Source organism: Littorina saxatilis, linkage group LG12, assembly GCF_037325665.1.
Source record: "Littorina saxatilis isolate snail1 linkage group LG12, US_GU_Lsax_2.0, whole genome shotgun sequence".
Classification (NCBI taxonomy): domain Eukaryota; kingdom Metazoa; phylum Mollusca; class Gastropoda; order Littorinimorpha; family Littorinidae; genus Littorina; species Littorina saxatilis.
The window spans coordinates 79152566-79165602 of NC_090256.1; the positions used below are offsets into that span (position 1 = coordinate 79152566).

The 13037-nt window shown below is 39.5% G+C and overlaps 1 protein-coding gene across 7 annotated transcripts in view; it reads left to right on the forward strand.

The window, feature by feature from the left end:
- Window positions 1–1134: 1134 nt before the first annotated feature.
- Window positions 1135–13037, forward strand: part of LOC138982865 (A-kinase anchor protein 9-like) — a 160855-nt gene continuing 148952 nt past the window's right edge. For all 7 annotated transcript variants that reach the window (XM_070356246.1, XM_070356247.1, XM_070356248.1 and 4 more), the window contains exons 1-6: window positions 1135–1251; window positions 1707–1892; window positions 2766–2810; window positions 5033–5182; window positions 8756–8809; window positions 9430–9609. In XM_070356246.1, the coding sequence (XP_070212347.1) occupies window positions 1204–1251; window positions 1707–1892; window positions 2766–2810; window positions 5033–5182; window positions 8756–8809; window positions 9430–9609 (663 nt within the window). In that variant the 5' untranslated portion in view covers window positions 1135–1203. The remainder of the gene's footprint in view (window positions 1252–1706; window positions 1893–2765; window positions 2811–5032; window positions 5183–8755; window positions 8810–9429; window positions 9610–13037) is intronic.

Below are 13037 nucleotides of genomic sequence, written 5' to 3' on the forward strand. Positions count from 1 at the left end.
GGAGGAACCCCCCCCTTACAACTTATTTGGTCCGGCCCTGTGTGTGTGTCTGTGTCTGTGTCTGTGTGTCTGTCTGTCTGTCTGTGCGTGTGTGTGTGTAGAGCGATTCAGACCAAACTACTGGACCGATCTTTATGAAATTTTACCTGAGAGTTCCTGGGAATGATATCTTTTTTCATTTTTTTGATAAATACTTTTGATGACGTCATATCCGGCTTTTTGTAAAAGTTGAGGCGGCACTGTCACACCCTCATTTTTCAATCAAATTGATTGAAATTTGTGTAAAGCAATCTTCGACAAAGGCCGGACTTTGGTATTGCATTTCAGCTTGGTGGCTTAAAAATTATTTGAAGACTTTAGTCATTAAAAATCTGAAAATTGTAATTAAAATGTGTTTTTTATAAAACGATCCAAATTTACGTTCATCTTATTCTTCATCATTTTTCTGATTCCAAAAACATATAAATATGTTATATTTGGATTAAAAACAAGCTCTGAAAATTAAAAATATAAAAATTATGATCAAAATTAAAATCGATTTAAAAACAAATTCATTTGATTTCTTGTCGATTCCTGATTCCAAAAACATATAGATATGATATGTTTGGATTAAAAACACGCTCAGAAAGTTAAAACCAAGAGAGGTACAGAAAAGCGTGCTATGCAGCACAGCGAAACCACTACTGCGCTGAACAGGCTCGTCAGTTTCACTCCGTTTTGCACAAGCGGCGGACTACGGTCATTGTGAAAAAATGCAGTGCGTTCAGTTTCATTCTGTGAGTTCCACAGCTTGACTAAATGTAGTAATTTTGCCTTACGCGACTTGTTGTAATTCGGTTGGTTTGGTGCTTTATACAATGCATCTGCATTTTCGAGACTAAGCCTTGATCAGTTTAAAACGCAAGGATCATCATATGCCAACATGACTTGTATCATTTTACATCGCATTCTAAGAAAGAGCAGAATTCTCACTATGCGAGCGGTACATTTCTAGAATCGCGTAGTGCAAAGTTGGAATTCCTACCGTGGCGGCCATTGTTGGAATTCCAACAAAGCGCAGGTCATTTCCGGAAAAGCGCCGATAACGAGATGGGTCGCAACAAGCAATGCAATCTCTACGGTTGGAGGAAGAAACTACATCAGAATCATGATGGCCGCTGATGTTTGTGTGAACTCCGAAATAAAGAAGTAGAAACTTGCACAATGGAACAAGAAGACCGCAAAAAGAAGCTTGCTGCTGGGAAGGAGAAGGTACTACTTTGATCCATTACAGCTTTTACTGGTGCTGCGCGTGCCAAACTTTCGAATTTAACTAGTTTCTATCAAAAAATATGTTGTCCGTTGACGTGTCATGTCAAACCCTCGGCCTCGATTGTTTGTATAGATCTATCTACCTGCTTGCGGTTTGTGTATTCGTGCATAGCAGGACAAGTGGGTTACGAATAAAAATGGAACAACTTTCCCATCCAAACGGGCTGAACTGATGGCAGACACTGAAATGTGCCACTGATATAATATATTATATTAACAACACTAGTGAAATCAAGGATAATGTTTGATGTTGATGTTGATAATCACAGCCCATTTGGAATTAGACCACTAGACCTTCTTCATTTACTTGATGGTGTTTTTTTTAAGGTAAAAATATCCTGTTAGTCTAAGCTCTGCAAAGTGTAATACTATGCTATTTCCTATTCACTATCTAGTTGGCTGCGTTCCGCAAAAAGCGTGCAAAAAAGAAAAAAACGGCAACTGGGAGTGAGACTGACAATGGAGAGGGCCCAGTTCAACAGGAGAGCCTGCATTCTGCGCAAACAAGTGCCAACGGTGTGGATGATGGAAATGCTACCAATGAACTGAACCTCTCTGACTTCAATTCTTTTACTGGAGATGTAAGTCCATTACCTACATGACGTGAAAGGGATGCACTCTGAAGTTATGGTTGTTTGTTACTGTTTGACTAGTGACTTGTTCATGGTTTTACTGATTTGTTTATGTTTCTGAATATTCTACTTTTATTTTTAACAATTTATTGTATTTGTAATGAATTTGTGTGTTTCTCCTGACCCAGTTTTGTTTTCTTAATAATGCAATTATGAATGCTCCTTCCAAATTTGAGAATATAAATTATAATTAATCAGTTGATATGTAACTTGAATGAAACATTTGTTTAAAACGTATTGGTAAACTTAATTAGCGGTGCGACAGACGCGTGTGAAACATGTTGGAATCATGGATGTGTGAATGCTGTGTGGAATAAGCTTTTTCTGAAAATACACCAAGTTTGCCTGAGAATACTCTCAAGTGCAAAGCAGGGACTCCCAGGTCCGAGAGTACTTGGTTTTTGTTCCTTATTTGTATCAACCAATTTTCTTTTGGAACAAGCTTTTCTTTTAAATGAAAAGCTTTTTTTAAATTTTTTTTATAAAACTTTGGCATAGACTTGCATTTGAACTTAAAGGCCATACTAATGCCATAAGTCTTTGTTGATGATGGGTGTGTTTTTCATGTGCAAAACCTTAACTTCTTCTTTAAATCAGAAATCTCATCCTATGAGAATGATAATCCTTGGATTTCAGTCTGTCTGTCTCTGTATCTAGTCCATGGTATTCACTTGGAATGAAAAGAAGCAGCGCCAGCTGTGTTGTTTGTAACTTACAAAAGTTATGATTTTTAAAGTAACAGCATGTGTTTGATTTTCAATGTATTTGGTTGCATCCTGCATGCCGTTGTTTCTGTTACTGTTAATCTTGTTTGACTTTCAGAGTGATCAGTACTCACTAACCAGCGGAGATGAATGGTCAGGCGAGGTGGGTATTCCCAACTAGTGTAACACTGACACTAACACATTGACTGATCAAGGGTTACTGTTTGCCAGCTATTTAGCTAAGACATGAAGCGCCAATATCATTTGGTACATGTATTGTTGTGATTTGGAAGGCTTCCCATTCCAGTGGGGTTTTTTCCCGTGGCACTGAAATGTCTGTTTCTTTCAAATGGAACAGCAAAGCCACTATGTTAGTTAAGGCAAAAAAAAAAAAAGGTCTGTTTACGGTAACATAGGCCAAAAAAATAGGGTCAGTAGGTCGGGATTTTTTATTTTTTATTTTTTTTCCAAAAAACCATATTTTTACGTTATTTTTTTATTTATTTATTTTTTTTCCCCAAATGCCAAAAAAAAGTCAAGGGTCGCGTGAAAAAAATAGGGTCGGTCGGGTTACCGTAAACAGACTATTTTTTTTGTTGGCCTTAGTTAATGTTAAAGGTCTTGTTGCAAGTGTCAATGTTCGTCAGGTTAACTGCTCATTGGCTCCATAAATCTATAGATCTATTATCTAAGGCCAAAAAAAAAAATAGGTGTGGTTACGGTAACATAGCCCAAAAAAAATAGGGTAGGAAGGTAGGCAATCATTTTTTTTTCTTTTACTTTTTTTTCTAATGTGTACAAATTAAACCTACTTGACAGGGAAATAAGTGTGCGACTCGGGCGCTTTCGCTTTCATTGCGTTTTCTGCACTCGTTTTCTTGGTTTTTGTGGGGTTTTTTTTACAAATGTAATAAAAAGTTATAGGGTCGGCCCCTAAAAATAGGGTAGGTCGGGTTACCGTAACCACACCTATTTTTTTTTAGGCCTAAGCAGAGTATGAGACATATTGCATAGATTAGACATTGTTTTGTTTAAGGTACTGTTTGAAGTGTTTCACTTTTCAGTTTCTTGCTGGCCCTTGGCAGACAGTATCTCACAAATTTCATCTTTCAATGTTTCATTTCTTTTTTATCGTTGCCAGTGTTAAACCAAGCCTTCTTTTTCCTTGACAAATAACATCTGTGTCTCGATTTTTTTTATTGTTCAGTGTTAAACAAAACAGTTTTACTTGTAATTTAAACGTACACATCATGTTTCTATTCTGTCTAATGATTTTTGGATTCATCATTTGAAGGAAACGCTTGATGATAGGTTAATGTTTATACGTCCTCATTTTTGACTCACATGCGAAGCAAAAGTGAGTCTATGTACTCACCCGAGTCGTCCGTCCGTCCGTCCGGACGTCCGGACGTCCGGACGTCCGGACGTCCGGAAAACTTTAACGTTGGATATTTCTTGGACACTATTCAGTCTATCAGTACCAAATTTGGCAAGATGGTGTATGATGACAAGGCCCCAAAAAACATACATAGCATCTTGACCTTGCTTCAAGGTCAAGGTCGCAGGGGCCATAAATGTTGCCTAAAAAACAGCTATTTTTCCCATTTTTCCCATTTTCTCTGAAGTTTTTGAGATTCAATACCTCACCTATATATGATATATAGGGCAAAGTAAGCCCCATCTTTTGATACCAGTTTGGTTTACCTTGCTTCAAGGTCAAGGTCACAGGAGCTCTTCAAAGTTGGATTGTATACATATTTTGAAGTGACCTTGACCCTGAACTATGGAAGATAACTGTTTCAAACTTAAAAATTATGTGGGGCACATGTTATGCTTTCATCATGAGACACATTTGGTCACATATGATCAAGGTCAAGGTCACTTTGACCCTTATGAAATGTGACCAAAATAAGGTAGTGAACCACTAAAAGTGACCATATCTCATGGTAGAAAGAGCCAATAAGCACCATTGTACTTCCTATGTCTTGAATTACCAGCTTTGTGTTGCATGACCTTGGATGACCTTGGGTCAAGGTCACATGTATTTTGGTAGGAAAAATGTGTAAAGCATGTGAGTCGTATGGGCTTTGCCCTTCTTGTTATTAATGGTCATTCGCTGCTATTACTTATTGCATTAAATTTTATCATGTATGGTAATTGGTATTGTATGTTAAATGAATGCGTGATTTGATCTGAGTGATCATTGATTTATCATGTGTTGAAAAATGCTAAATTCCTTACTGAAAATAAAATGAACGATTTGAGGTGTTTTTTTCTAAATTCTAGAAAATGAATTATTCAGTATGCTTTCAAAGTTTTGGTGTGTTGATTGTCTATTGTTGTGGCTTCGCAATTGCTACATTTTCTCTAAATCTGACTCGTTAGGAATCAGAGCTACATGCAGCCGTTCATTACCAGACCAAGCTTTTGGCTGCAACAGACAGAATTGCTGAACTGGAGGAAACAGTGGAAGGGAAGCAACTGGCCCTTGACAGAATGACAATGGAGCTGCATTTGTCTAATTCACCTCAGAAGGTTAGCTTAGTCAAAGTGTTCTGTTAATTTTCTGAGAGATGAGTGCCCCTTACAATGACATGCTGAGAGATGAGTGCCCCTTACAATGACATGCTGAGAGATGAGTGCCCCTTACAATGACACGCTGAGAGATGAGTGCCCCTTACAATGACATGCTGAGAGATGAGTGCCCCTTACAATGACACGCTGAGAGATGAGTGCCCCTTACAATGACATGCTGAGAGATGAGTGCCCCTTACAATGACATGCTGAGAGATGAGTGCCCCTTACAATGACATGCTGAGAGATGAGTGCCCCTTACAATGACATGCTGAGAGATGAGTGCCCCTTACAATGACATGCTGAGAGATGAGTGCCCCTTACAATGACATGCTGAGAGATGAGTGCCCCTTACAATGACATGCTGAGAGATGAGTGCCCCTTACAATGACATGCTGAGAGATGAGTGCCCCTTACAATGACATGCTGAGAGATGAGTGCCCCTTACAATGACATGCTGAGAGATGAGTGCCCCTTACAATGACATGCTGAGAGATGAATGCCCCTTACAATGACATGCTGAGAGATGAATGCCCCTTACAATGACATGCTGAGAGATGAATGCCCCTTACAATGACATGCTGAGAGATGAGTGCCCCTTACAATGACATGCTGAGAGATGAGTGCCCCTTACAATGACATGCTGAGAGATGAGTGCCCCTTACAATGACATGCTGAGAGATGAGTGCCCCTTACAATGACATGCTGAGAGATGAGTGCCCCTAACAATGACACGCTGAGAGATGAGTGCCCCTTACAATGACATGCTGAGAGATGAGTGCCCCTAACAATGACATGCTGAGAGATGAGTGCCCCTTACAATGACATGCTGAGAGATGAGTGCCCCTTACAATGACATGCTGAGAGATGAGTGCCCCTTACAATGACATGCTGAGAGATGAATGCCCCTTACAATGACATGCTGAGAGATGAGTGCCCCTTACAATGACATGCTGAGAGATGAGTGCCCCTTACAATGACATGCTGAGAGATGAGTGCCCCTTACAATGACATGCTGAGAGATGACTGCCCCTTACAATGACATGCTGAGAGATGAGTGCCCCTTACAATGACATGCTGAGAGATGAGTGCCCCTTACAATGACATGCTGAGAGATGAATGCCCCTTACAATGACATGCTGAGAGATGAGTGCCCCTTACAATGACATGCTGAGAGATGAGTGCCCCTTACAATGACATGCTGAGAGATGAGTGCCCCTTACAATGACATGCTGAGAGATGAGTGCCCCTTACAATGACATGCTGAGAGATGAGTGCCCCTTACAATGACATGCTGAGAGATGAGTGCCCCTTACAATGACATGCTGAGAGATGAGTGCCCCTTACAATGACATGCTGAGAGATGAGTGCCCCTTACAATGACATGCTGAGAGATGAGTGCCCCTTACAATGACATGCTGAGAGATGAGTGCCCCTTACAATGACATGCTGAGAGATGAGTGCCCCTTACAATGACATGCTGAGAGATGAGTGCCCCTTACAATGACATGCTGAGAGATGAGTGCCCCTTACAATGACATGCTGAGAGATGAGTGCCCCTTACAATGACATGCTGAGAGATGAGTGCCCCTTACAATGACATGCTGAGAGATGAGTGCCCCTTACAATGACATGCTGAGAGATGAGTGCCCCTTACAATGACATGCTGAGAGATGAGTGCCCCTTACAATGACATGCTGAGAGATGAGTGCCCCTTACAATGACATGCTGAGAGATGACTGCCCCTTACAATGACATGCTGAGAGATGACTGCCCCTTACAATGACATGCTGAGATATGACTGCCCCTTACAATGACATACTGAGAGATGAGTGCCCCTTACAATGACATGCTGAGAGATGAGTGCCCCTTACAATGACATGCTGAGAGATGAGTGCCCCTTACAATGACATGCTGAGAGATGAGTGCCCCTTACAATGACATGCTGAGAGATGAGTGCCCCTTACAATGACATGCTGAGAGATGAGTGCCCCTTACAATGACATGCTGAGAGCCACAATTGGACTACAGTGGGACCCCCCTTTTAAGACCTCCAAATATCTGAGAAAATCGGGTCTTAAAAAGGGTAAATTTACAGAGGTTCTGAACAGAAAGTCTGAAAAAAACAAGGTCTCAAATAGGGGGATCTTAAAAGGGGGTTTTCCCCCGCGGGTTAGGGGGAAGAATTTACCCGATGCTCCCCAGCATGTCGTAAGAGGCGACTAACGGATTCTGTTTCTCTTTTTACCCTTAAGTGTTTCTTGTATAGAATATATATAGTCAATTTTTGTAAAGATTTTAGTCAAGCAGTATTTTAGAAATGTTAAGTCCTTTGTACTGGAAACTTGCATTCTCCCAGTAAGGTAATACATTGTACTACATTGCAAGCCCCTGGAGCAAATTTTTGATTAGTGCTTTTGTGAACAAGAAACAATTGACAAGTGGCTCTATCCCATCTCCCCCCTTTCCCCGTCGCGATATAACCTTCGTGGTTGAAAACGACGTTAAACACCAAATAAAGAAAGAAAGAAAAGTTGGTTCCACTGTACTCACTCTAAGAAGAGAATGACTGTCCAAGGACCAAGAAGAGAATGACTGTCCAAGGACCAAGAAGAGAATGACTGTCCAAGGACCAAGAAGAGAATGACTGTCCAAGGACCAAGAAGAGAATGACTGTCCAAGGACCAAGAAGAGAATGACTGTCCAAGGACCAAGAAGAGAATGACTGTCCAAGGACCAAGAAGAGAATGACTGTCCAAGGACCAAGAAGAGAATGACTGTCCAAGGACCAAGAAGAGAATGACTGTCCAAGGACCAAGAAGAGAATGACTGTCCAAGGACCAAGAAGAGAATGACTGTCCAAGGACCAAGAAGAGAATGACTGTCCAAGGACCAAGAAGAGAATGACTGTCCAAGGACCAAGAAGAGAATGACTGTCCAAGGACCAAGAAGAGAATGACTGTCCAAGGACCAAGAAGAGGTTATGTGATTGACTATGACCGGTATTGGCGTTAACCGGTAATTACCGGTTGAAATGAGAAAATACCGGGAAAAAATTGGCTGCCGGTATGACTTACTGGTTGATTTTTAGAACTACCGGGATTTTTTTGCTGGTAAAACAACAAAACCAGTACTCTGAGTTAGACTCCTACTGGTTCCAATGACCAGCCTACCGTTTTTTTCTGGACACTTTGCATCATAAAAGTTTGTGTACCGGTTTGAAAAAATACTGACGCCATCACTGTATGACATTAGAAAGTTTTAATCTAGGGTAGTAGGGGTAATAAAAACTGAAGTCCTTAGATATTTGAGATTTTTTCTTCAGGTCTGAGATTTTCTGCAAGAGAGAGAGAGTATGTGTATGGTTTTGCTACCAACTTTTCCTTGGGAGGGTGGCTGAGGAGGGAGTCTGTATTACAGACAATTGTCCTTTGTGTCATGACTAATCCATTACAGTTGTGTCTTCCATAGCAACATGTTGTGTCTTACTCTTACAAACATGTGATAATGATAGGTTGTTTCTTTCACTTTCAGAATGTTGAAGACAGACTTGCTGAGCAAGAGACGGCTAACGGTGTCAATGGAACGGTGAGTGCCGCTTTGTTGTGACTGTATGACTGAAAGAGCTGTGAAGAATCTTCTAGTTGTAAATTTGTGTTAATAATATAAACATTTGACTGCTGGTGCAGAACTGTAGGTTCTAATCTTTGATGTAAAATGTTCAGTTAAAAATATAAAAAAAATATAAAAATTGCGATGTACAGGTTTGTTGTTGTTTTAATCAGGCTTTTTCACAGCGTTACTTTGTGAATAGGAAGGTCCTTATGTATAAGGTTGTGTTTGATTTCAAATATGACAGTGATGGCTGAGTTTTTGTAACAACTACTGTTTGTAAAGTGTGGACAAAATAGGATTGGTTTTAGCACTTGATTGATTAGTACCTAAGTAGAGGCAGAAGTTATTAGTTAATAAAATGTAATACTTTATTCAGTATGGAAAATATAGGAATGGTTTTAGCGTTTGGTTTATTCGTACTTAAAGGCAGAAGTTATTAGATAATACAATTTGGATATATATGAAGCCTCTGCCGCTGCATGTTTTTGCTGCTTTGTGTTAGCTCCTTGTTGACACCATGTGCATATGTTCTGCTGAAGTAGTATGCCATTATGATAAAGAGTTGTCCCCACATTCTCATATTACCCCCACAGCCTTCAGAGCTGGAAGATGCGCTGCTTCAGCGAGACAAGATCATCCGCCAGCTGACAGCAAGGTTGCAGGAGACCGCAGGACTGAAGTCTCTCAGTACTTCCATCGAGGAACCCGACTATCTGCAGGAGACGCAGCGTTTATCTCAGCAAGTAGTGATGCTTCAGCGGCAGCTGGCGCAGGTTAGGAACTTTCCTCAATTTTCTGTTCTTTTGGGCGGTGCTCCATCTCTGTGGCTGTCTGGGTGTGCACCTTTTTCTTTGTCACTCTTTAAGTTTTGTCTGTAGAGCATTTTTGCATTGCTGTGTTAAATTGCCCCTATATCGGTCTGTGTTTGCCTTTTCATGCCTTTAGAAGGTTATCAAGGGTGGCCATTTGGTCACATGTGCCTTGTCAGATTTCAAGATTAGTGTGCTTTAAGGTTATCTATGCTTAACCTACCAACTGTTACTATACTGGGTACAGAATAGATGTTTTGGTGTCTTTTATACAAACAGTTTTTTGGGGAAAATGGCTATTTACAGTCAATTTAGTCATTGTGAGTGTTTCGGCTTTGTGAAGTGTTTTTTTTCTCAACTGTCTTTCATATTGGTTAACTTATGAATCAATCGTCCCAGACAAGAGGCACCTTGTACAGCTATACGTTTTATCTTAAATAAATTAGGCTATGCCATGCAGACTGTGCAGAGAAACAAGTCACGGTGTTATAACAAGTTTTTCAGTTTTAAATATGAGTGTAATGACTGTTACTAAAACTTGAATGCCTGTGTACTGTTTTACAGTGCTAAGTTGTGTGTGGTTATACAAAGATCAAGAGATATTTGGTTGTGACAGTTTATTGAACAGAAACCATCTCTAAATAAACATTGTCTTTTTCCTCTTGGATGCATAGAACACAAATCTGCAGAGTGAATTTTTTTGTCTTATCATTTATTTTTGACTCACATGCGAAGCAAAAGTGAGTCTATGTACTCACCCGAGTCGTCCGTCCGGCCGGCCAGCCGGCCGGCCGGCCGGCCGGCCGGAAAACTTTAACGTTGAATATTTCTTGGACACTATTCAGTCTATCAGTACCAAATTTGGCAAGATGGTGTATGATGACAAGGTCCCAAAAAACATACATAGCATCTTGACCTTGCTTCAAGGTCAAGGTCGCAGGGGCCACAAATGTTGTCTAAAAAACAGCTATTTTTCACATTTTTCCCATTTTCTCTGAAGTTTTTGAGATTGAATACCTCACCTATATATGATATATAGGGCAAAGTAAGCCCCATCTTTTGATACCAGTTTGGTTTACCTTGCTTCAAGGTCAAGGTCACAGGAGCTCTTCAAAGTTGGATTGTATACATATTTTGAAGTGACCTTGACCCTGAACTATGGAAGATAACTGTTTCAAACTTAAAAATTATGTGGGGCACATGTTATGCTTTCATCATGAGACACATTTGGTCCCATATGATCAAGGTCAAGGTCACTTTGACCCTTATGAAATGTGACCAAAATAAGGTAGTGAACCACTAAAAGTGACCATATCTCATGGTAGAAAGAGCCAATAAGCACCATTGTACTTCCTATGTCTTGAATTAACAGCTTTGTGTTGCATGACCTTGGATGACCTTGACCTTGGGTCAAGGTCACATGTATTTTGGTAGGAAAAATGTGTAAAGCAGAAGGTCAAGCATGTGAGTCGTATGGGCTTTGCCCTTCTTGTTTATTTTTATGGTGCATTTGTACTGCGCAATTTTTTTTTTATTGTCTTTACCATGTTACTGTTACTGTTAGAGATTTTATATGATATTTAGAATACAAGCATATGCAGCAGAATGATGTTTCTGGTGGAAACTTTTTGACAGGCTCCAGCAAAGAACCTCTTTTCATTTTGTCATTTACTTACTGCGCTTTCTTTCGTTTGGAGCAATTTGTCACCCTTTTTTTGGAGACCTAAGCAAAGACCGGCACAGCCAGTAAAATACAGGTGATTTGATGTTATTTTTTTTGTGTGTAAATTCTTTCTGTTGAATTCAGTATCGTGCTTTTTGAATGTGACCTCTAAATTGATGGGTTACAGAAAAGAGTTCAGACAACAAAATTATATCAAATGCTCTTGTCTGGTAATTTGTCCAAAATCATTTACTTGAAGTTTAAAAAAAACCACATAAATTATGAAGTTGATGATAATGAAAGAAAACTTTAGTCAAATGGTATTGTTTCTTTGTTAGGAAAAGTAAAGCGAAACCTGTTTTACTTTTATGACTATTTTAAGACTACCTTGATATTTCAGGCCAGATTTTCTCTTGATAGTGTCAGTAAATTTACCTCCGTTTAAAGATCAACATTTTTTCAGATTTGATGCCTTAAAGTGGAGGTACCACCGTGCGGTTTTACTGTATTGAGCTCTTTGCTGGAACCCACAGAAATTAACAGAAAAAGTTGGAATGCTCAGCATGTTTTTGTTGTGAATTCTGGATCCTGTCTTTGCTTAGTCTAACTCAGCTAAACAGACATGCACAAAAGAAAAGAAAGACTAGAATCGCTATTTTACTGTGATTTCCAGTGGATTTTATTTAGACTTTGAAATCGTGCAGTTGTGTTCAATACATCTGAAAGTGAAACCTGTGATTTTGCTGAATCCTTTGATTTAAAGGTATTTAGGGTTAGTGCAAGTGTGTTGAACTTTAAAGCTGGAATATCATTCGCCTAAATTTGATTCAACATGCCACTTGTTTTCTCTTTCACAGAGCAGTTTGTCTGTGTGCTGGAGTATTCTTATTTTCATGTGTAGATTTCATATCACATGGTGTCAGATAAATAATATTTGCACAAATTCACTCATATAAATCTATGCAGACACACATACAGTAACTTAGACCCACATGCAGAACTCTTCCATTTAATTGAAGACGTAAACACATAGAAAGAAACGGACTGAAGAAGTACCCAGTGCACAGTTATTGTATGGGTCTGCTAAGACTTGGGGGATTGACATGTAGGCAAATCACTAAGACAAAAGGCAGGAATCCATACACATACAGACAAGGAGGAAGAAAGCATACAGCACTGTACTAACAAGTAACATTGTTACTTAGGATGTGCATTTCTAATAAATGTTGCTGTGTCAATAGTCATAGTCAGTCACCATACATTTTCAGTGTCACTGGGTTATAGAAAACTAGTGTTCTATAGGACCTCCTACTTTTTGTCCTTCTTTTGAATGCTGTAGCTTTTATTTACATGTTAAATATTTTTGCTTCCGTCTGTGTGTGTATTCCGAGTTACAAAAATGAAAAGCTATGACAGTTCTACTCCCCTGGTGTCTTTCTTTTCCACCTTTCCTTGCAGTTAATCATTTGTGGTGAAGAGCATGAAGTATTCTGTCACACTGTCTCTGGTGATGTGATTTGCATGGATTTGATTTCCATCAGATAGAATAGCTCAACCGTTGCCTGTATTATAACGATTATATGTGTTTTATATTGTTGTTATACTTAAAGCCGTTTTCTTGTTAAAATTCATCTGTTCTGTTTTTAGAGGGCTAGTATACCATGCGTACGTGGATAGTTTGTATGTAACAAAAAACGTGTACCTCTTCATTTCTACCTTGGACTTGATC